We start from the raw sequence: 25,392 nt of genomic DNA on the forward strand, positions 1-25,392 counted from the left end.
AAGTAAGGACATACAATCCTATCTTTAGATTTGACTTGAACTTGCTAGTCCAGTGTCTGTTATTACTATTCTTTCATTTAATATACTGTTGTAACCTTGTTTAGCATGCTGATCTTATTATATGCTTGCTAGTTGTACTGTCTTTACATATACTTTGTCAATTATGAATGTGATATGATGATGGTATGTGGTTCTGATGAAAAGTCCATGCTGTTCAAGAAACTTTGCAAATGGACCAGGTGCTTGTCCATTTTCAGTGTATCTACCATAATATTCTCCACCTCTATCTGATCTCACGATTTTGATGTGCTTTTCACATTGTTTCTCCACTTCAGATTTAAATACTTTAAAGGCATCTAACGCCTCATACTTATTATGAAGCATGTAGAGATACATGTATCGTGAGTAATCATCTATAAAGGAGATGAAGTAATTCTGACTATCCATATCTGGACAGCAAATGTCTGTATGTATGATTTCTAATAGATTTGTACTCCTCTTGGCACCCTTCTTTGACTTGTTGGTTTGCTTTCCCTTTATGCAATCCACACAAGTATCATAATCAGTAAAATCTAAAGTACTTAATACTCCATCTTTTACTAGCCTTTTAATTCTCTCTAAGGAAATATGTCCTAATCTACGGTGCCACAACATAGAAGATTCCTCGTTTATAACACATCGCTTTATACCAGCATTAACATGAACATGCATTGCATCGCATTTGGTATTATCTTGCAAATTAATGTGAAAAAGACTATCAGACAAGGTACCATTCCCAACAATTTCAGATTTATATGATAAACTAAAAAATGAATCACGAAAAGTTAAAGGAATATTCCAAAGGTAAAAGTGCTGAAACAAAATCAAGTTTCTCGAAAAACTTGGAACATAAAAGGTCTTTTCTAAAATTAAGACAAAACCACTACTAAGAACTAATCTGCAAGTTCCAATAGCTTCCACATGCAATTGCATCTTGTTTCTCGAATAGATGCATCGTTCATTTCCTACCGCTTCCCTGTGGTTGAGAAAACCACCGCAGGAATTCGAAATATGGATTGTAGACCCGAGGTCAATCCACCATGTGTTATGACTTACATCTATCATATTAGATTCATAACAAACACAAGAGATACAAATACCTTTCTTTTCGAGCCGGGCCTTAAATTTAGCACAATCCTTCTTCATATGTCCCTTCTTTTTGCTGGAAGAAGCATTTAGATTCCTTCTTAATGTCGATTGGGGTGGCATTTTACCCTTTCCTTTCTGCTTGCCTTGCCCTTTGAACTTTCCTTGTATGGCCAAATGAACACTTTCCCCTAACTCCATAGTCGATCGGCCTTCCTCTTGAACACACATGGTCATGAGTTCATTAATTGACCATTTCTCCTTATGTGTGTTATAAGAGATTTTAAAAGGTCCATACTTTCGGTGGAAGAGTGTTTAGAATAAAGTATACAAGGAAGGACTCGGATATATCAACCTCTAAATTTTTGAGCTGAGCGACAATGTCCCTCATCCTCATGATGTGTTCACGCACACCTCTTACACTAGTGAGCCGTAGGGATGTCGGTTGCATAATTAGGGTCATGGCATGTGCTTTTTCGAAGACTCAAATTGTTCATCAATAGCTTTCAACAATTCTTTAGCCTTAGTATGCCTCTCAACGAACCCACGAATACTAGGAGAAAGTTTGGTTTTTATGTACATAACGCTAAGGCGGTTAGACCGCTCCCAGCGATCATAAAGATCCTTTTCTTCCTTAGTGCTAGTATTAGTAACTGTAGGTGGTTCTTCTTTCCAGATGAGATAGTCAATGTCCATCCACCCCAATTGAAGGAGAATCAACTCTTTCCAAACCTTATAGTTGTCACCCTTTAGTTCAGGAACATCACACTTAATATCAGACATATTCATAGGTAATGGAACTGCATAAATAAAATATACACACTTACGTCAATGACTCGAGGAAAATAAATATTAATCATAATTTACCAATGTAAATTAAGGAAGAATATGAATCAAACAATATACAGAAAACCACCTGTGGGCCAAATTTTCTAAAATAGATCCATATTAATTTAATGATGAAACCAATAAATCATGTTCATTTTCTCAATTCCTGTGGGTAAATTAAGAAATATAATTTGTTGTATCATCCTAATTAATCAAATTAATATAACATAAGTTCCTGTGGGATAAATTCCAATATATTAACATATTAATTACAATGAATGTCATATACCTTATGCGATTTAGAGACTCTTAATATATAATTTAAATAATTAAAGATGCTGTGGCTAATCTTTAATTAATCAAATTATATTGATCACATGACATTTGATTTTATGTATGATTATACATATAAAAATTGCATGCATCAATAGAATCATACACTGAAATTGCATACAATTAGATAATTACACATAATTAATAAAAGTCATAATTCTATCATGCATAAAATGATAAATATTGGTTCCAATATGCAAATATTAGAAATATTATATTCAAAATAAACTGTAATGACAACAATAAATCATGTAATCATGCTCAAGAAATATTCATTAAGTGACAAATCATTAATAATATTAAACATATTCTAGAGAGTTTATAAATAAATAAATAAATAAATGAACATAAGTATCTTCATTTATTATTCATTTCTCTCTTTAATTTAGGAATAAAAGAAAATGAATATAATTTATTATTATTAATTATTTTCTGTCAAATATATATAATTGCAGTTAACCAGGATTTCAATAAATAACAAATTAAATAATGAATGTATTCAAACGTAATACTTTTTCTTACCCCCTTTTTTTTTTTTTATTTATTTCCCTTCAATAATTTTCAAATTGAAAACTTTTAATGATACAAAAATTACAACATTAGAAGGGATTTTAAATAAATTAATTCTTAAACAAGGAGGGAACTCTAATAGCTTAATATCAATCAATCCCTATTGGGTAAGGATAATTAGAAGAAGAAAAACATGATGTAGAAGTACAAATATACATATAAATTCATTAGAGTTTACTTAATAAACTCTCTTTTTTGTGAAAATTTGAAATACCATCATAGATATGTCAAAAACCATGACATCCTTGGATCAAGGTAGACATTAGAAAAAGGCTCTGATGCCAAATGTTAGTAGTTAAACAAATTATAAGCATGAAAATCTAAATTCATATGATAAAACAAATGCGGAAGCGAAGTCTTTTATATACCTCCTGCCATTGATCCTACTAAAGTTTTGCAGATATAATAAAATGATTTAAGGATTCTTCCGAACCCTAGCAAACTCAGAATGATGGTGTCTGACTTAATCTATTTGCTAGGTTCAGGGACCCTTTATATAACAATGGCTCACATACGTTTTCCCATCAAAAACATGAACTGCCAATTCAATTGAGCACTTTAAGTGAAATTGGATTTATGATCATTTGTGAGAAGTAACAATATTTCACATTAACCCATAACTAATAGTCACTTATTTATGACATTTAGTTATGGTTCAGTTTATAAAGTATAATGTTATCCCAATAAAGGGATCATAACTTGTGAAATACAACAGGCAGGACTTTACCCAATAGCTGCAGAGAACCCAACAGACGTGCTTGAGTGCCATGAGGGAAAAGTGACTGAGACCGCCCAAAGAAGACTGGTGTGTGACTTAATGCGTGTTTACTATAGAGACTTCATGATAGAGTTAGAAGCATAATATCATAATCATTCATATATCATATCATTATCATTATTTATATTTTCGATACTCATGTTATATGTGTGGTGTGGAATATTGTGAATGAGTGCATGATATGATGTTGAGTTGACCTCATTGAGTTCGTTGAACTCATTTCTTTTTTATTTGTCTTTTTCTATTAGATTATACTGTAGGTTATAAGGACTTCTTCCAAATGGAGGATTCGTTGCCGACATACCTTCTTGAAGGAGTGACTGAAGAAGAAGTGGACGCGCATGGAGTTTCATGTCAGTGTTAAGACTTAGATTTTTTTTTCTGACCCTGCAAGTATAGCTAATTGCTTGGCGACTTTTATGCAGGTCTTGTATAAATCTAGCAATCCTTCCATTCCCTCTCTTGTTGATATGCTTTTTCCTACTATTGAGGAATCAATTATGGATAACCATGCTTTTTCTTCTTGTCCTAATATGGATGAGATTCGCAAGGTAGTTTTCTCTATTGGAGCCTCGAAGCCCTTGGTTTTGATGGTTTTCATGCATGTTTTTTCCAACTATTTTGAAACATGATAAATCTTGATGTGATGTGTCTCTAATTTTTTTAATCATGTTGCTCTTCCCCTGTAATTAATCATACTCTGTTGTGTTTTATTCCAAAGAATGAAAAACCTGTTGTAGTTTCCGACTATAGACCTATTAGTTTGTGTAATGTTTCTTACAAAATACTTGCGAAGCTTTTGGCTTCTCGAATAAAACTTGTTTTGCATAGCATAATATTATTTCCACTTGTTAAGCTGCTTTTGTGCTTGGTAGACAAATAACTGATAATATTATGTTGGCACATGAAGTTTTTCAATTCATAATAAAATCTAAAGCAAAAAAAGGGTTTGTTGCTTTAAGATTGGATATGCTAAAAGCATATGATAGGGTGGAATTATGTGTTCTATTTAAAGTACTAAAATGTTTAGAATTTGATTCCAAACTTTGTTCTCTGATTTCTTGTTTAATCTCATCTGCATCTTTCTCCATCAAATTGAATGGTGCCCCCTTTTCTTTTTTTAAGGGTAGTAGAGGCTTAACACAAGGTTGCCCCTTGAGTCCATATCTGTTTCTGATTATCATGGAAATCCTGTCTTGGCTCCTTGGGGCCTTTAGAGCTGAAGATGCTTTCCATGTAATCAAAATTGCACGTTTGGCCCCAGAAATCACACACCTTTTCTTTTGCTGATGATACTTTCATCTTTTGTCGTGCTTTTATAGAGGATGTCTGTGTGATCAAAACTACTCTAGATATTTTTGGACTCATTACTGGACAGGTGATCAATTTGGATAAAAGTAAAGCTTTCTTTAGCAAAAAAAAAAAAAAAAAAAAACCTTTATTTTTTTGGCACCATAGTTATTGTGACTCGAGGCCCAAAGGTCCAATGGAAAGGACGGAAGAGAAGAGGAAGGTGTGATAAGAATGGATGATCAAACCCATGAATTCCTTGGACTTTATGCATCTATAAAACAGGCTGCCACCCGCTGTGCTAGAAGCACATCACGTCAACAGAATTTAAGAGCGGGTAATCAAGAAAATGGCGCAGAGTCAAAGGCGCCACAACTTATTGGTGCAACAAGAAAGAAATGCACTTTCTAACCCCCCTCCCCTGTCCAAAAATAAATAAAAATAAAAATTATAGGTAAGAAATGCCTATGGAATTATCAGAATGCACATCCAAGTGTCAACTCAAACCCCTAGTTGAGTCATCTTGCAAAAATTTTGCATCATAATGTATTAACACTTCCCAATCATCTGAGATTTTAAATGCCACTTGGCTATACATACAAGCAATGAGAAATTGTGCATGGCCTCCATCAGAGTCTACCATCACTAGATTGCAGTGTGTTTCCTCTCTAATTATATGAACACCCCCTCTTTAATGCCTAACTTTTGCTTTACAAAACAACAAAACTATAAGCAAGAATTTTCGTAAATATTGATTTATGCTCAAACAATTACATGAAACAAAATAGTTTTATCATAAAATTTTATTTTATATATTTTTTTCTAGTTTTAGATAAATTTTTATTTATCCATCTCTAATATTAACTTCACATTTTAAAAGAAAGAGATTGAACAAGAGAAAAAATAATTATTCGTGAGAAAATATAAATTAATTATTTAAAAATATTTTATCTTTTCAGAAAGTTCAACTTACTTACATGAGTATTTAATTTAATTTTTAAATTTTCTAACAACAGGGGTATCACTGACATAATTTTCTATTATGAAAGGTTAAATTGATAAATTCAATAACTCAAGGGCTCCCATTAATTTTAGAGGTAAGTGGGGAGCGGCGCTGAAAATTTCTCGAGCAAGCTTAAAAAGGTACAGTCGTACAGAACAAAAACAAATTTCGCGGGGTTTGCCTGGAAACAGAAAACTTGAAATTTCTTGCAGTTCTGCATCAGTAACCAGAGGAATTGAATAGAGAGAGAAAACAGAAGAAACGATGGAATTGAATAGTGGTGTTTCTGGTGATCCTTCTCCTTCGATGATCGCCATCGAATTGAAATTCAGGAATGAAACTATACCTCTCTCCGTCAACCCTGAATCCACCATTAAAGAGTTGAAATCTCTTCTTCAACTGATCACCGGTGTCCTTCCAAGAGTACAAAGACTCATCTGCGAAGGCAGGCACCACCTTCTCTTCCTATCACTGCTTACCTCTGCTTGGTATCTTCTTCTGTCAATTACTCAAACCCTATTGTTGTTCATGCTGCTACGCCAGGGAAGTTTCTGGTGAACTCAATGACGTTGAAGGATTCAAAACTTAGAAATGGATCAGAGCTCAGGCTGAATGTTTCTCAGGGCTTACACCAAGGGGTAATTCTTCTTTCTTGCATAAATTTTTGCAGATTTTGATTCTGTTTCTTTCAGTCTTTTATATTTTGTGCCTAATTTGTAAATTGTTTACGTTTCTTTCGATTATAGTGTGGGCCTAGCACTAAAGAAGCTTCTTCAGATCGGCTCGTCCTGGCTCCAACGACAAAAGATAAGAACGGGGATGATAAGGATAGGATGTTGGCAGCGAAGACAGTCGTTGAAAGGACCCAAATAGAACGCTGGAAACTCACCGCAGTTGTTGCTTTGAGAAAATCTCAGTTGACGGTATATGCATTTCCTTGGTCAGTCTGTGAATTTTCTTCTGTTGGGAGGTTGTTCTTTTATGATCTTTATTGGTTGCAACTAAGTCTTATGTTTCATGATGGCTTTGTTTGTTCCGAAATTCCTGATTTATTCTTAGTCTGGCCAAATAGAACGTTGCGCTAACTCAACACCGCAGATTAAAGTGGTAGCTGCTAGGAGCATTGAAATGTTTATTTATATCACTTCAACCTCGTCGAACAAATTTTGTGATTTGCTCTCGAATTGGTTACTGCTGTGTTTCTATATTTGCCTAGAAGGCACCCAGGAATATTACATCTTGTAGAAGCAAATAAGCTTGTCCACAATAACAAGAGATCTTATCATTTGCAATTCTACTGGTGCATACAGTAGCTCTTTGTTCATAAAGTATTTCATCATTTCTTCTTTTTTAGTTTGTGGCAATATACTTTTCATCATAGTTGTTAAAGTGGATTTTTTGCCGAGTTGACAATTTGCCTTGAAGCAAGCAAGGCAACTGCCTTGGTGACCTCGGATGTCTTGGTCCGCTTGGTGGCATAGTCAGGGGTGGGGGCTTTGTGGTTATTTATGTTTTCTTCCTCTTCCTCATGTGTGATTTGAGATAAAGTATAGCTGCATCATATACAATTCTTGAGAATATAGGTTATAGATATTGTTACTATGTAAATGCATCATATAATACATAAGAGGGTGGCCTTGGTGCAGTTGGAAAGAGCCTTGTACCATGGTCACACCCTTTTTTATTGGTTATTGGGATTTAGACTACTGAGATTGTGTTTCTTGGCATGCTGATATGGAAATTGTTACTGGGTACACCAATTTACAGTATTTTGTAGGGCAGTATTGCTAGAGTACAACATAGAAAGTTCTTAGAGTAATTACCTGTATTGTTGCTCAATTGTGCATTTTTTTAGGGTGTTTTTTTCTCCTAAAGGACAATGCATGGAGGAATATTTAGTATGCCAGTATTTTTCAACTACAACATAGAAAATTCTTTAGTATATAGATGATTACCTACTTTGTCATTTTAGGGTGTTTTCTCAAGGCCAATTCATGTGTTGCAAGTAAATATGTGGACATAGTGAAAGATATGTATGATTGTCTATTGACAAATGTAAGAATGGTGGGAGTAATCCAAAAAGGAAGTATACGAATGGTTTTTTTTTTTTTGGGGGGGGGGGGACAAGGTGGTGAATTCCCAATTATAGTTAGACTACATCAAGGATCAGTTTTAAGCCCATACTTATTTCCACTCATAATGGATAAACTAACTAAAGATATTCAAGATGAAATTCCTTGCTGTATGCTTTTTGCTAATGATATTGTTTTGATAGATGAGACACAATTAGGGATTAATGCCAAGTTAGAATCATGGAGAACAATTTTAGAATCAAAAGGTTTTAAAGTAAGTAAAACAAAGATGAAATACGTAGTGTGTAACTTTGGTTATGATAGGATGGATGATGAGGTGGTGAAACATGATGGGAAGGAGATTTTGCAAAGCCATAATTTTAGGTACCTTGGCTCAACCATAAATAAAAATAGGTGGTATAGAGGATGATGTTTCCTAGAGAATTAAAATAGGGTGGACAAAGTGGAGAGGTGTGTCTTGGATCTTGTTCGATCTACGTATTCCTTTAGAACTCTAAGAAAGATTCTATAGGACCGGCATGCAACCAACTTTGATACATATGGTGTAGAGTGTTGGGCTGTTAAGAAGCATTATGTAGATAAATGCAATGTAGAACAAGTAAGAATGTTAAGATGGATTGACAATCTAGGAAGGATAAGATAAGGAATGATCGTATTACTAGGAGTAGCTTTGATAAATGATAAGCTAGGAGAAAGTCCTTTTAGGTGGCAAATTCAATGAAGGTTTGTAAATGCCCTTGTACAGAGAAGCGATTTAATCCATATTGAAAGAATAAGAAGGGCTAGGGGCAGACCTAAGATAACTTTTAAGAGAAGTGGTGGGAAAGGATATGCATAGCTTAGACCTTATATCTAGTATAGCCTCAAATAGAGTTGATTGGAAGGCAAGAAACCATGTAGCCTTGGAACAAGGCTTCTTGTTGTATTATTATATAAGTTTGTTGCAGCTCATATTGATTCGTTCATTGCTTCATTTCTAATGAATATGTTCGTATAATTTTCATGCTTTCTTTTATGTTATTTTGCATTTATATGGCTTATATGTTGATTTTAGCATGGCAACTGTGCTTTGATTGTGGTGTTTTCCTCAATTCTGTCAAATCTTATTCCTTTTCTTTAATAACTGGATTCGGTAGACTATACCTGATGTAGTGTGGGCTTGTGGACCTTCTGTAAGAATGTTGGATCTCAGCTACAATTCTATCGATGCAATATTTTGGTGTTTTCCTCAATTCTGTTAAATCTTATTCCTTTTCTTTAATAACTGGATTCGGTAGACTATACCTGATGAAGTGTGGGCTTGTGGACCTTCTATAAGAATGTTGGATCTCAGCTACAATTCTATCGATGAAATATCAGTTAAAATTGGCAATTTGAGGTCTATACAGGTGACTTTTCTTCGAGTTCTCAATTTCTAATTTGACTCATATATTTGCAGCCTTAAAACACTTCTGACTGCAATTGTGATTCTTTGCCATTTGGGCTCTTAACCATCCATGTAGAGACTGTTCTTGACTGCAAATGATATTTCAGACAATTGCATTAGCTGGGAAGGCATTACATCTCTGAAGTCTTTGAAAGTTCTGTCTCTCGACCAAAATCAGTAAGTGGTTCCCCTTTTCTATGGTATTTCTTGATCTATATCATAGGCAGAACAAGCTTCAAAATTCAGTTAATGCAAGTTTATTATCTGAATAGGATCTATCCTAGTTGTCAATATCTGAAATGCATCAGTGATGCAGTCAATATCTGAAATGCATCAGTGATGCAGTAGCCTTGGCTAGGCCTAAACCAGAATTCTGGTCTAGAAAAGGCTGGAAACAGTAACATTAGTATTTCTTTACTTTTAAGTATTATAATTATTTTTGGGTAGATTACGTAGAATATCTTGTCAGTTGTTTCTTTTCTCAGCATTAGCCTAGTAGTACAGTTTCCTATTTCAGCTATTGAATACTGAAGTTAGTAGAGAAAATCCAGCGTGAGTTGTGAGAGTGATTTTTTCCCTTTGCCATCTCCTTCCTATTCTCTAATTCTCTTTCAGTGAAGCCTACCTCAGTGGGCCTTCTTCAGGCTCTGCTTTAATGAGATAATTCAAGTGCATAATGGAAGGTTGTATTTGACAAAGCAAAACAACCTCAGGATATCATCTTATGGAGAAATTATTCTCGATAATTCAAGTACACCTCTGAATGGTCTCAATCGATCAGAAAATCTTGATATCAACTCCACACTAAAAAATCAATCAAAGAACTAGCGGATAGGAATATGATAACTGGATTTAGCTTCTCACTCTCACCTGGGCCTCTCATCCAGTTCTCAGCTTCATGGAAGAAAATTTGGAACATGTATTGTCTTTGCTAATGGCTATTTCAAATATACCTGGGGAAAAAAAAGGCCCCAATAGAAGTCTTAATTTATGTAGGAAATTTAATGTAACTATCGTTCTAATTTCAGATAACTAATAAAGCCAAAATAGAAACAAATACATAAAGAAACCTATCTAATTATAACAGCTGTAAGAGTCCTCCACATATTTGTAGTCGAGTCTTAATTTGTTTTCACCAGCTGCCTGTTTGGGGCTTCTTGATCACTTCGGTTCTAGAAAATATAAACCATTCATGAGAAGCTAGCCGATAATGACATTTCTGCATAAAACTAATCAATAAACCTTTTATCTCCTTAAATAACTGATAGACCTCCTCCCTTTTTTTTGGGGGGGGGGGGCAGAGGGGGGGGGGATGAATGACTGATTGGCCTCCTTTATTAGCCTTGGAAGTAAATCCACCTGATTTCTGCTGGACAGGACCTCTATGGACCTCTATATGGGATAGAAATCAATGGTTTAGAATAAAAATGAATTTGGACCAGGTGCATAGTGGTAGATTTACATCGCTGCAGGGCTGCAAGTGTTTAGATTGAGATGTTCATGATGGAACCACATAAAACTTATGATGTTGTTGTAGCCATATATTAAAATGGATCAACTAGGAGCCAATTAACCTCAGGACTTTGTGTTGGGAAAACCAGTGTTTATGATGGTTGAATGGAGGCAATGTGGATCAAGTGTAGGACATGGGGGGGGGGGGGTGCAGTGGATTAGGTTTCAATGAATTCTAATGGTGAGTTGGGCTGGAAATGTTTTGTACGGTAACCAAAGTTCCCGTGATTTGGTAGGACTTGGATAGAAAAGGGGTGGGATTTGAAGTGCTACATCATTAGACAAAGCAATTTATATTGAATCATTGAGCCCCTAGCCTTTGTGACTTCCCCCCCCCTCCTTTTCGGTTAAGCTTTTTTGACTTCACCATCTTAAATTAACTAAACAAGGCTGGGATGGAATTTTGAGGTGCCACATTAGCATTTTTCCACCCCACCTAGGTCCCCACAAATGGAGCCTTGATTAATTAACCTAGTTATTTCCTGAGAAGAAATTCTTCTTGAGAGCGATTCACACTTTTGAGCCATCAGTATACTACAAGAATTATGTCTCTTGATCTTTAGTTGATAGTATGCCAATATACTTTGCTTATCACCATTTGTTTGTGATCTTTGTGCTCTTCCGGCAAAGTATCAAAGAACATGGAAAATAATAGATTATTCTTTGATACCTTCTTTGGTTACTATGAAGCTTAAGTTGTTGGGCACCATATGATTGTGCATTTCTTGTTAAGTTATACATAATTGTGGACTAACATTTGGCATTGTTTTATCTCTGCAGTTTAACCAATTTGCCATCTTCATTGGGTGCTTTGACTTCTCTTACGCAACTTCATATTGCTAATAACAAGTTGACAAGCTTGCCAATTGAAATAGAACTTCTTACAAAACTTGAATTTTTATTTGCAAGCAACAATAGGTACCATTTTCCTTCATATGTAATTAATTTGTTTTAATTTTCTTTGTGCACTATTGCTATTTTTGCTCTTTGTGTAGGTTATGTTCTTAACTCATTTAGGCACAGTTAAATTGACACTTGGAATTTTTTTCATGTAGAAAACTTGCATTGCACCAATACCCACAACCCACGGCTTATAAACTTCCTTTTTTTATGTATAAATTGTCATGAGGCGTATGGTTTTACGTTGCATGTTGAAATTGCTTTTTCTTCTCCACTTCATTTGAAAAAAGACTTCAATACAAGACTTGTTTGTTTTATATGTTGTGCTAGTAACAAACATATCATGAGTTTTCACTTTTCACAATGATTTTAGGTGTCCCGTGACTCATAGTAAATCATCCTAGGCTTAAGGTCTAAGTTAAGACTACGAATTGTTCTATTTAAGCTGTCAATGGCAACCATATCTTTTATTTATTTATTTCTTGTGACATTATTTGACATTATTTTTTGTGCATTGGAAGGTTAAGCTCTGTGCCTTCAAGTATAGGAAACTGCAGATCTCTAATTGAGGTGATATTATGTTGTTCAAGATTTTGACAGTTTGTAACTTTAATGTTCCTTTTAGTTTCAGGCTCTTGCAGTTGTAAACTAATTTTTTATATTCCAGAACAGGTGTAGTCTTACATGTTAGAGGGGTTCTGGTGTACTGCAGATTGATCTTTCATTGAACCTTCTAGTGGGGCTGCCTGAGACAATTGGAGATTTACACAAACTCAAAGTATGTCTTCCTATTCTAAACTGATTTCTGTTTTTCTTTGTTTTCTTTTCCTTTTGGTCCCTTAAGGGTTCCTATTTCCATCTTAGTGGAAACTATATAGATATAGATAGTGTATGCCGTTCCTACCTAAATGGCATTTATATCTTGTATAGATTAGCTCTTGCTTTTGTGTGTTGTTTACTGAGGAAGATGATTATGAAAAGATGCAAAAGGGATCCATGAGTTCATGCCAGTGCAAGGGTAGGATTAACCATGCTGGTAGCATGATAATATTAATGATTGCCACATCGAGATATCATTCTACACTAAAAAAGGGCAATCGTGGTGTTGAAGGCTTCTGCACAAGTGGACTGTTCTGATGCCTTGATCGCAGGCTACAACTATGGTCCACTAATCGTTGCGCCAAGGCTGACCCTGAACATTGTATCTGTAAATAGCGTGAAAAACTATAACATTAAACATAATGCAACTACTATAAGCTGAAGACATCTTCGTCTCCAGTCTAGATTGGTTCCATGGTATAAGAATGCTACTTTATACATGGACAGTTATTCTTTTTACTGGTTTTTGATGATGTACACATTTATGCTGCCCTCCTTATCAATTTGAGTTTTTAGGTGAAATGGTACCAAATATGGTTCTGGAGTAGGGAGATCATGTGTTCAACCATTGAGAAGTCCATGGAAATGTCTTTTTATTCCTGACATGTCTTCTTCCTAGGTGCCATGTGATTTTGCACATGCAAGGACATGTGATTTTTGCCTCTACCTGCAAGGGACTGTTGATACATTTATGCCACCCTTTTCTATCAGTTTTAGCTTTTTGGTGAGATGATATTGAACAATTTGTCACCTAAATCAATAATGTCCGGACTCCAGATCATTCTAGGGGGAAGTGCCTAACCATCAGATCATTAGGGTAGCAAAATTATTCTCTGGAAAGGTGAAGTAAGTCCCCTAACTGGAAGAGTGGAAGGCCAGGGCTCAAGGGATACCCTAGGTTTGCTGCACAGCAGCACTACACAAGGAGCATGGCAGCTTTACTTAGTGTTTTGGGCTCTCAGTACTCGTTAATTTCGGCTGGGTATGGGTAGTATGGTAATTCTGCCCAGATTTTATTTATTTGATACAATTAGGATTATTATTAGTAAACCCCATGATGGGATTCTAATATGGGTGCAGTTATAATACCCTAGTCAGTTCTGGTCTAATTAGAACTTCGATTTTAAAGTTTCTAATTTCAGTTCTTAGTTTGTTAGAAACATAGATCAAGTTCGCATAGGACTTCTATTTTCGTTAGAATTTCGTCTATTGTAGTAAGGCTATAGGTAGCAGACCATTGTGGATCATATACCGGTTCATGTAAAAAAAAATAAAAAAAATTCAAGCTGTTCAGCCCTTTTGATGTTTTTTCTCTGCTGTTCCATCGAGAATAGTATTCTGGCCCTGGCAAGGAATCTCCTAAGTTCATGGGTGTGAATTTCTTGTTAAGACAAGCTAGGATCCTCTTGGCTGTGGATTCTAGCCTGCATTCATTCCATTCTGGCTCCTCCACAGCATCATTTAGGGCTCCAGCATCCAAGTGGCAGCCAGCTACCCCCATCCCCTTTTCCTCTTCCACTTTTATTTCTATTTGAAACCCTACTCCATTTGATCTCTTCTCCATTGTCACAAACCAGAAATCCCATATCTCCCTATTCCACCGTCAATACCTTACCAAATTACAGCCCCCCATCCACCTAACCTATATTAGCACTTGATCCAAAGGGCAACCCAAAGGGCAGTACTTTCCATCAGGCCTACACCGATCTGATCCTTAAAACAAATAGCCTAACCCTAGAATTTGAACTTCCTTATCTCCCTAATTAACCTTTAGAAATTCCCACACTTGATGTGCATAACATAGGCACATGACCCTATGTTTGATCCAAGTTTGAGCGCAAGAAAACCCTAGAAGCCTCACCCGAACGTTTTAAAGAACCTTAGTTTTGCCCTAAAAGCTGGTTCCATCTACGGATATTGAATATTTGCTCTTACATCTGATAGGCTAGATCGAAAGTTGATAAACTTATATTTTCCATTCACATTCCAAAATAATGAGATGTCATCTGGTAAACACTTCTAGGCATGTCCGTCCCAAAAATAACCTTCTGGGCAGCAATGCAACTCCTCTTTGTATTTTGCTGAAAATCGGGGAAGTAAACAGAAACATCTATGCAGCGAAGGAGTCATTGACAATCATGGCATCCCAAACCATCCCAGCAATTCAAAAGGCAAACATACTCTGATCTGTTTGTGTTCCATAAGTTACTGAGAGTTTCTGGTAATCCAACCGTAAACTGCAAAGCAGAAAAGACTGAAGCATGAGAAAGTTTCTGTAAGCCCATAGAAATCCCTTGATGTTAAGCCTTGTGAGTTATACGGTAGCTAGTAAGTTGATCAAGATGCTCTTTGGCTTTAGATTGGGAGTAGGCCAACTTTTATTGTCATTTATTACTGTTGTCGAGCCCAGAGCCATCTCAAAACAAGAAGGCTATAGAGAATCTTTTTTTATCATTTTATCTTGAACTTCGTGAAGAATTCCATTCTATTTCTCCATCGTTAAGAACAAAATGTGGGGCTGTGACACTGTTGGATGATTCATTTGTTCTACAAATCGTTGTTGATTCTGAAGCTTGTTCCCAAAGGAGCTGAGCTTCTGATGGGCCAACCCAATTTTTATTGACCCTGGAAGAGAATGATCTTCGCTCCTCTGGGCTTTTGGTCCTCCTGTGGTTTGTGAGTGCACCTAGCCGTAACTCATCAAGCGAGGTCACCAAAGTGGCAGGTGGTAGCATATTATCTTATAAAATCAGAGCATGCCTGCCTTCATCTCAGAGTGACCCTTGCTTTTGTCTTACCTTCTATTATGATAGTAAAGCGTGTGGTCTGGTTTTTGGAAGAAAGATGTACCGTGGTGGTCTTTTCTTGTCAATATCTGGAGCTGAGCTAAGCACTGGCTAAACAGAGAGCTATTAGAATCCGGCTGGGACTGTTTTTTCTTATTTCAGTATGTCAAGATAGAAGAGTAGGAGTTCTTAGTTCCTACTAGCAATCATCTTCAGTATGCTAGTTCCTACTACCTCCTTAATAACAGTAAATCTTATTTAAGGATGTGTATAATGAGAGAAAAACTAGAGAAAGAGAAGTAGAAGGTGAGAGACCTATGGTGAAGGGAGGGATTAGCCATGTATGTAGTTTCAGCGTGTAGTTTAACTGAATACCACATGTATTAGCTTGCATAACCAAGTATGTCCATGCAATCTGTGGCACTGTGACCCCTACTGTGTTTTCTTCTATTGTCCTGATTTTCAAAGCTGTGTTGCCATTTGGTAAACCTGTTTGGGCTGAAATTGATATGAACAGGGGGACCTTGGGGATACCAATCCACATAATTTTGTTTTCTACTGAGTTGCCGCGTGGAAAGTATTTGGGCTACCAGGGAAGGCTTAAGGTGTAGGTGCTGGCCTCTTACTGGAGAAGAGAGATGCAACAATGAAATTGCATAAACTAAATCTGGAGAGTACTTTTTAAGTTTGATGGGGTCAGCGACCACCATTTCTAGCAAAAAATTATTTACCATTTCCTAGGGGCATCATGCTAAATTAATGTTTTCAGCCAGCTCACTTGGTTTAATGAATCTCGATCAAATCTTTTTTATCTTCTTTTCGTATCTCATTTTTGTTTCAAGTTCTATGCACAATTCAAAATGTATGACCTTTTGAAAAGAGACATTGATTAGGATCCACTTTTAAGAGTGCTCTCTTGAGTTGGTATGATAAACTCCAGCCAGTTGAGAGAAGGGAAAAAAAAGCCATATTGATTCGTGGTTCATTTCGGAACCAGTTTTTAATAGCTGGCTTACTAAGTTGTGGGGTCTAGTTTTAAGTCTTGATTACTGGATTTTATATGAGATTAAATTGTTGGGATCTTTTAAGAGTCCAGCCTTACTTTGGTCAGTAGTTTCAATTGTTTAGTTTCATCACGATCTTACTATGCCATGATCATAGAAATACTTGGTCTTGATGGGCCTAGAAATGACATGACATGCGAAATACGAAATATACGTTACTTTGCCAAAATGACCAGAACAAGACCATTGGTTTAAGTGTTGAAATTTCAAAATAATCAAAACATTATACTCATTACCAACCTAGGTTTCAATGCCAAATCACCACTTGCCCCACATTCCTCCTAAAATTTCAGGTGTTCTTGGTCAAAATGGCCACTAAAATCAAATACTAAGACGGGTTAATACTGTACGGATGGCAGGAACTCCCCCAATCATTTTGGTTAAGCACGCAGTTGGGATTTTTGTTAGTCTCTGTGGTTGACTCCAGCCTTTTCTTTTCGGTCTTCAGTTAGTATGGCATTCTTTTGTACAATCTTGTAAAAGGATTATACAGACGTTTCAACCAATTGTGTAAGGGAGACGGAGCTTCTCAGTTGTCTTTGGATTCAAGTGTGTTGGCTCTAGTGGATTCAAGGGTGGTGTTGGGAACATAGTTTTCAAGGCATTGCCTAGGTGTCGGGCACTTTGGTGGTGCTGTGGTGTTGCCTTGTTTTTCTTTCCTCCTCGAACGCCTAACCTAGACACTGTGACATACTGACATCTATGCTTGGGGATTCAGTAGCATGTCTTTGTTGTGGTGCCCAGCAAAATTCCGTCGTATTTAGATCCATCTGCTGGGTGCAAATCATACTTTGCAGGTCTGTTTATCTGCCTGAGTTGAATATTTAATCAGAGTTTCCTCTTAATCAGATTTGTTTTGACTGACCTATTTGATTTTCTCTTTTGCTGGTGTTCATTCCATTGCTGCATTTCTGGTTTCATTGATGTTTTCTATACATGTAAATAGTAGAAACTCATTATTGTGTTTTGTTGCATTCCCAGGATGGTTGGGAAGGAGAAAAGTGAGGAGTTGTTTGGTTGTGCTTACAAAGTGGGGATAGGGATTTGTATCACAAATTTAGCCACATTTATTGGAGAATCATTTTGTGGCCAATATCATTCCAAAATTATTCTGGAATTGCTGTTGTTTTCCCTTGGTATATATTGTTTCAGTTGCTTTTCTCATCCCATCATGAATAAATTATGGGGCAGATGCCAATTGTGTAAACTTGCTAAAGAAGGTGAGGTCCAGGGCCTATTTTCAGTTGAAGCTTTTGAAGCTGTTTGGGGTTGCTTGATGATTGTGTGAGAAAATGTGAGGAAAGTCATTTCCTTCAGCTTGATTTGTTGCAATGGGAAGGTAAGGTAAGGGTTGGAACCTCACAAAATTTCCTCATTTTTTTGTGGGAGATATTTTGTGGGCAGTAGCTTCTAAAATCATCCCTTGGATGGGGCTGTTGCTTTCCTCTCGGAAACACGGTCAGATTTCCAGAAATTTTGGGACATGGCTAGTCTTCCAATTGGACTTGGTTAAATTTTGTGTGGTCAGATTTCTTACTGAGAATTTTCATGGATTGTATTATTGAGCGATCTTATACAACTGTATTTTCTGCCATCATGGTTGATAAGGTAAAATAATTATTGCTTGCATGGTGTAGACTATGAACCTCAGAAATAATGGGCTCAAAGCTCTCCCTTCTACATTATTCAAGTCATGTACTGAGCTCTCAGCACTTGATGTCCGTTACACTGAAATCACAACGGATATTCTGCACCAGGTAGGAGCTTGATGTCTGTTTAATTTGTTTGAATGCATCATAATATATATATATATATATATATATTTTCATGCACTTGATTATGAGATCACATTGACTGCAGTTGGAAGGATGGCAAGATTTCGATGAGCGTCGCCGCTTAAGAGATCAGAAGCAATTAAATATAGGAGTTCGGTTCGGTGCTGAATTTGATGAACGTGCTGATAAGAGCTGAGAGCCTTTTTCTATGATTGTTGCTGACCTAGTGAATCAGGCATCATACAATTGCTCCACATCAACTTGGGACCGGTAGAGGATGCCCGCGAATGTTATTGATGAAGTGAGTTGTTGAATTGCATCAAAAGTTGGAGAGCCTACTATGGACTGGAAAACATTCTTCGTCTTGTTCATAATGGTAGGATGGAATTTTCGCCAGAATTTTTTTTGGTGGTGAACTTTTAGGCAGAAGTTTTCATAGAACATTTGAACATGTCTGAATGAAATTTGTTGTTAGTTTTTAGGTTGTGTATTGTATGGTTGTCGCAAAATGTGTATAAACAAAAGAAAGAAAATCCTTTGTTTCGTAGGGATTTTCAATTGGTTGTACATTTCATGTCGCCTTGAATAACAACGGTGATGGAAATTCTTTTGACGATCTTGAAGTTCTTTTTGCTAGTGAAAGTGCATTCAAAGTAGTGTTTTTTCTTAAGAAATCTATCTTGTGATGGGGTTCACATCTTATTTTTCTTGTTCCCTTTTCCGTGGATAAACCATAAAAACACAACAGCTTATTTTTTATTCCTTTTTTTTTTCAGATATTTTTTCTTTTTCCTGTTATTCCTTCTCTTTTTCACCCAGCTATCACAACCTAGGTTTCTAATTAAGATATAGATTTTAATAGAATATTTGTAAAATTTTCTGAATCATTATCTTATTTTTCTTGTTCCCTTTTCCATGGATAAACCATACAACACAACAGCTTATGTTTTATTCCTTCTTTTTTTTTTGCTGTTATTCCTTCTCTTTTTCGCCCAGCTATTAAATACGAACCAAACACAACCTAAGTTTCTGATCTTAGGCATTTCAGGAGGTATAAGACAAAGATGGTCTTTTAAGTTCATATTTGTTTGTTCATGTAGTAAAGATTCTATCTCCCCTTCTGATGGTAAAAACATCTAGGACTTTTTAGGGAAACAAAGTGGTTGGATCTGCATCCGCGGTCTCTCATTTCTTTTGGAATTGTTCTCTTATCAAAACAAGAAATCAATATAGCAGCTAGTAGTTCCCCCATTAGCTAAAGAAATGTAAAGAGGTTCACATGTTGTACCATTTTGCATCAAGTACCTTAGTTCGTTCTCAAACTGGTGGCCCAATTGGGTGCACAATTTCCAACTAGAAAACCCCATAGTGGACCGGGGGCTCGACCCAAGCCCATGATCAAGCTTGGAAAACAATCAAAGCGCAAGGGCGATCCTCAAGTCTGGGGGATTCAACCTTGGACCTCAAAACACCAGTGGTGATGTAAAGAAGGCCGATGATCTGGAATGTGTGATCAGACCTCTTGAGCACTTTTCTTGACGATGAAAACTTTGGTTCTAGGCATTTGGGGCACATGGAGAGGGTTATGAGGAAAGCCAGTCAACTCGGGGATCCCCAAGCTCGTACCCAATATGAGTATGTTGACTTGACACCACATTTATCTCGGGTGACGCACCTGCCAAATTGTTGGCTACGTACATAGCCTGCCATGTCAAGCTGACACTAACACTTACAAGAGCCAATTGGTTAGAAAGATTAATTCTCATATCCGACATGTCAAGCTTGGAGGAGATTTGTGCTAACTGGACCATCCAAGCAAGGAACGAAGTTTCGGCGAGAATCGCCGGTTTGCTGGTTGCTGAAACCAGTGAAACGGCGAAATCTCGCCGAGATTTCGCCAAAAGAATGTAAAATTCATTTATGACTTCTGCCATTCATTTCGTTTGAATATACAAAAGGGAAAATTGAGATAAAGTGCATTAATTGCTCTGTACCATGCATACATATAAAAATCAGATGGTTTTTGAAAAACGAGAAGAGTAAATAGCACGTCATCCTCAATTGATTTACCACACAACCACGTGTGTGGTTAGGAAACCCAACGTGATGCGTATCAGTTATGTTGATGATGCACCCGATTGAGCCTCCTTTGAGCTTAAGACGATGAGTCCTACAAAAAGAGTTAGACGTGGACCGGCTAGATTACCGGGCCACTGCCTCGGATGGCTAAGTCGGGCAGTGAACAATCTAAGGTCTCGTGCCAAGAGAACACAAGACGAAGTTCAGAATGTATTGGATACTTACCGGAGGGGTAGGTCCCTCCTCTTATAGCGTTCATGTTACCTTTTATGTATATGGTAAGTCTACCCGACGGTGGCTGCCGTTTCTCCTGAGATCACGCCCTCCTATCGTCGATCCCACTCGATCAGCAAAGGAATTGACTTTCCTCATTGAGAATGGTTGTCATATTAGTCGAGTGTTCATCGCGCCTTGATCAAGCTAGTCGGCTCCTTTCTCGAGTGAATATGGATCCCCAATCGGGTATGACCCGTTCGGGTATGAAACCCGTATCATGAGGGAACCGACCGGATGTGGAGCCCCAGCCGGGTCTGACCCGGTCGGGTAGGAAACTTCCGTATCATAAGCCCCCTATCCCGATCGTTGTTTACAACGCGTGGGATAGCAAGGAAGTCAAGCTGTCGGGTGTATTTGTCTTTCTCGGTTCTTATCTTAAAAGATCCTTCTTATACATTCCCCCTTCAAGAGCTACCAAGTTTCTGAGAGAATACTGGTTATCCATGATTGAAGGGGGGTATCGGGGCTTGTCCCGAGGATAGATGTATGTAATGTAGAGAAAGTTAGGTTAAGAGTGAGAGATGTATCTGTTTGAGAGGTTTTAGGCATCAGCCTAAGGTTCCTGTCCCAATCTATCGGGAAAAGAAGCGCCGAATGTTGCACCGAAGGATATGCGAGTGAAGGTGACAACGATCAGACAAAGAGATTTAACTTGACCGGGGATCTCCCGAAGGACCTTTATAAGTAGTCTTTCACTCGTTGACGATGAAAAGCTCGCTCCCGAGATCTTCAGTCTTTACTTAAGTTCTTTCTTTCTTCCATGGCCCTTTGATGATGACCCTCAGGATTCTTGAGGAGATTCGGGAGATGAACCGTAAGGATAGGGAATTATCAGGCTTCGGCGTGAGCTCTCGTGATGGCCCTCTGATGATGCCGGATTCTGAGGAGTTCGGAGTGACCGTGGTGGGAATATCAGGCCGCGCCCAAGCTGAGCAGGCTCAAGTGCATGAAGCTCCTAGCGTTGAATCCCGAGATGAGGAACATCGGGATGATCCAAGTCTTCTGCAGCTTTTAATTCTGGCAACCCCTTCGCCCAGAGTGCCTTGAGGCCTGAATCTACAGCCACCTCTCGGGATCCTTCAGCTTCTTCTCCCCAACCTTCTTAGTTCTTAAAGCTTCGACCTCGTCCTGAGTTTCTTTTCCTTCTAGGAAAGCCCCACCTCGTCCTCCATTCCAGCATCCTAGTGGCTTTCGGGGGACTATTCCTTGTAAGCCCGACAAGAAATCCTTTGATTAGGATGCCTTGGCGCTGACGAAATCCAAGCCTTTAATCCCTTGGCACATCGATTTCGTTCAAACCTCTTCGGAACCTGAATTTTATCTTTGCTCCCTTTTTTCAAAAGACTTAGATAGGTTTAAGTCAAGTTTTGGTATACCCAAGGGGTATCAAGTTGTCCTCCCGACTGATACTCAAAGGGCGAATAATCCCCCGAGAGGCTTCTATCCTCTGTATTATGATGCTTTCATCGGGGGCTTGCGCCTTCCTTTGCATTATCTTCTTGTAGATTTCTTAGGACACTACATGCTTAGCCCGTCCAACTTGAGCCCGAACAATTGGCGTATCATGATCGGGTTCGTTGGTTTCTGCCATGCCTTAGTAGTTTTCCCGACCTTTGGCATGTTTCATCATTTTTATTCTTTGCACCCTCATACCCAGCGTGGCTGGTTCTTTCTATCAAAAAGGGTTTATTCTTCTTTCCAAGGAAAATTTATTTTGAAGGATTCCCTCCCGTCCACAACCAAGAAGTGGAGGGAATTTTTTCTTTTCTTTAGACCCCCTGCTCCCGAGCATGGTGGGAGATCTCGCTCTCGAGCGAGATCTCGCTACCATGAAAAACCGAGATCTCGACCATCTCGGCGAGATCTCGGTCGAGATATGCCATTTTTTGGGCGTCAACTCGGTAGCCCATCTCGGTGGGTTTTAAGGTCCCAATTAGGCTAAAACTTGGTTTTTAACCTATTTGATGCCTTTTGAACACACTAGTGGGCTTGGATTTGTGAGAAAACAGCCCTAAGTATGATTTCTAAGTCTACCCATATTGTGAAACCGAAATGCTGTAGGATTAGAGAATGCAAGGTTATATAACATATAATATAAAACCATTAATGCTGTAGGATTAGAGAATGCAAGGTTATATAACATGTAATATAAAACCTTAAGGCATATAAATGAAAATCATGTGTATCAAATACATCAAATAACTTAAATGTCATCAAGATAACATTCATATGAGTATTACAATCTTAACTTTCAAGAATAGAATGATAAAAGTATACAACCGTTAGAAGTTTTATATAAGTCATTAACGCATAAGTTCATAAGACAAGTAGAGGATGATTGAGCTTTCTTTGATGTTGTAGATGTGCTAAGAGTAGTTGCAAGTGAAACTTTGGCTGAAATCTACAAAAAATTTGGTAAAAATTGGGAGTTCCAGCGAGATATGGCGAGATTTGGGGCGAGATATGGCGAGATATGGCGAGATCTCGAGCGAGATATCCCATCTCGCAGATCTCGCCCTTGATCTCGTCTCGGTTTATGAAAAAACCGAGATATCTCGCGAGATCTCGGCGAGATCTCACGAGATCTCCCACCATGCTCCCGAGCCTTTCCTTACACAATTCCAAGAGGTATCCAAGGATGACATTGATCTCCTAAACACCCCTGTCGACTTGGATCCCGACGAAGAAGAAAGGGTCCGGATCATTAAGCAAGTGGAAGGGGATGATTTTGCAGTCCATGGTTATTCCATGGAATATAATGCAGTGCTTCAACTGTGGGGCTTCTCCCCGGGTAAGCTTTTGTTTCTTTTGACTTTACTTTGTATTCCCTGTTCTAACCTGATTATATCTCTCTGTCTTGCAGTGGCCAAGAACATCTCTGACGAGGAACTGATGGCTGCAACGCTCGAGGGAATGGACGAGGCCCGGAGGAGGAAGCCTGTGACGAATACTAAGGCTTCAGCTTCCGGGGTTCTAAAAACAAAGACCCTTGCCTCGGGGTTCTGTCCCGGTTAAGACCTCTGTGGCCAAAGGCCAATCTTCTGTGGCGGCTGCCTCAATCGGAACTGAAAAGAGTTTGAAGAAAAAAGCACCTTCCTCGGGAGGTGAGAAAAGAAAAGCGGAGGTGGCTCCTCGTCCTCCCCCAAAGAAGGTTCGTATCTACGAACTCGAACAGGAAGTCGAGCCTTCGACTACCGCTGGCAATCCCGAGTTTAGCTCGGTTTTTGTTGACTCGGTTCATGCCGAGCAGTGGCTGAACAATGCCACTGAAGATGCTAATCGGGAGTATTTGAAGAATCTCCCCAATAGAGAATTTTTTACTGAAGGATACAGGTAAAGTTCTTTCGGTTCTATCCCGTTCTTCTTTCTCTTTTTGTTGCCGGTTGCCTAATGTTTCTTCTTCAGGTACGTAGCCGAGGCGGTCCACATCTTTGCCGAGTCTCTGGGTAGAGCTCGGGACCAGGCTAACCAGTTAGCGCTGGCCGAACAGCTTCATCAAAAAGCGAACGTTCGGGCTGGTCAAGTGGAGAAAAAATTGGAGGTCGAAGGGAGATTGGCCAAGCTGAAGAAGGAGAGAGACGACCTTTCCAAAAGCAAAGGCAAATACAAAGGGAAGGTCAGTGATCTCGATAAGAAGCTCGGGAAGACTGCTGCGGATCTGAAGACTTCTGAGGCTCTTTCGGTTGAGGAAAGAGAGAACAATGCTCAACTGAGGAGAGAGCTGGGGGAGTTGAAGGCCTCGGGAGCAAGAACTTTTAGGCGGGAGGTGTTGGAGGATTACTTTGAGTCCCAGGAGTTCAAAGATTTGGCAATTGCCATTTCTACTCCCTCCTTTAAGAGAGGTGTTCGTCAAGCCTTCAAGATGACCCTTCAGCAGACGCAACTTCCCCATCCCGAGAGACTACATAAGCTTCTAGATCCCAAGTTATACGATGAACTCTAGCTTCCCCGGCCAGAAGACCTTCCCGAACTTCCTGATACCCCGTTCCCTGATGCCATGGAATATATTGACCCCCGACCTCGGGCTCAACCCGAGGAAGAAGTTGAGGAGGAAGATGAAAAAGAGGCAGAAGGCGAAGACGAGGGCGAGGGAGAGTCCGAGGAAGAGGCTGAGGATGATGGCCCGGAGAAATCACTTCCCGAAGAAGAAGCCAAGGGATCCCCGACCGACACCATTGTTGACACTAATGTGTCCAATGATGGTTTGGTCGGGCCTTCTGCTGAAGAGAACGTTCCCGCAAGCCCCTCCTTGAAGATCGACTGAGGTGTCCGAGACAGGATGCGTGTGACAATCCAAGACAGGCGTCAACTCGTTGGTAAATTCATGGCTTTTGATCGGTACATGATGTCACATCCACCCAGCCGGTACCCCATCGGGCATACCCGGGTATGTGATCCACAGTTCCGAAGATCAAGTATCGAGCAACCATGCCTCCCACATACGCGATAACACAATCATGAACGATAAAAATCATGGTTTAAGCATATAATAAAGAATCATGAATAAGATAAAACAGATAATCAGAGCGCGGAATAAAGATGATACCAAGATATATATAGAATCCAAAAAGAAGAGAGAGAGTGATCAAAAGTCACTTCCTCACATGGCAGCGGAAAGTAGCAAAATCAAGTTAAAGTTTACAAATCACATCTAATGAGTATATCCAAGAAAGTT

General features: G+C 38.4%; 1 protein-coding gene across 1 annotated transcript in view; it reads left to right on the plus strand.

The window, feature by feature from the left end:
- Window positions 1-6,089: 6,089 nt before the first annotated feature.
- The window catches only part of LOC149007759 (LRR repeats and ubiquitin-like domain-containing protein At2g30105), a 29,826-nt gene continuing 10,523 nt past the window's right edge, over window positions 6,090-25,392 (plus strand). Inside the window, exons 1-10 of the mRNA XM_089164710.1 lie at window positions 6,090-6,372; window positions 6,471-6,565; window positions 6,674-6,850; window positions 9,298-9,408; window positions 9,523-9,623; window positions 11,739-11,876; window positions 12,380-12,428; window positions 12,571-12,636; window positions 18,225-18,344; window positions 18,448-18,738. Coding sequence (XP_089020836.1) covers window positions 6,192-6,372; window positions 6,471-6,565; window positions 6,674-6,850; window positions 9,298-9,408; window positions 9,523-9,623; window positions 11,739-11,876; window positions 12,380-12,428; window positions 12,571-12,636; window positions 18,225-18,344; window positions 18,448-18,558 — 1,149 coding nt within the window. The 5' untranslated portion in view covers window positions 6,090-6,191 and the 3' untranslated portion in view covers window positions 18,559-18,738. The remainder of the gene's footprint in view (window positions 6,373-6,470; window positions 6,566-6,673; window positions 6,851-9,297; window positions 9,409-9,522; window positions 9,624-11,738; window positions 11,877-12,379; window positions 12,429-12,570; window positions 12,637-18,224; window positions 18,345-18,447; window positions 18,739-25,392) is intronic.

The sequence above is a fragment of the Hakea prostrata genome, chromosome 8 (genome assembly GCF_041222555.1).
Source record: "Hakea prostrata isolate BN-2017 chromosome 8, UWA_Hpros_2, whole genome shotgun sequence".
Classification (NCBI taxonomy): domain Eukaryota; kingdom Viridiplantae; phylum Streptophyta; class Magnoliopsida; order Proteales; family Proteaceae; genus Hakea; species Hakea prostrata.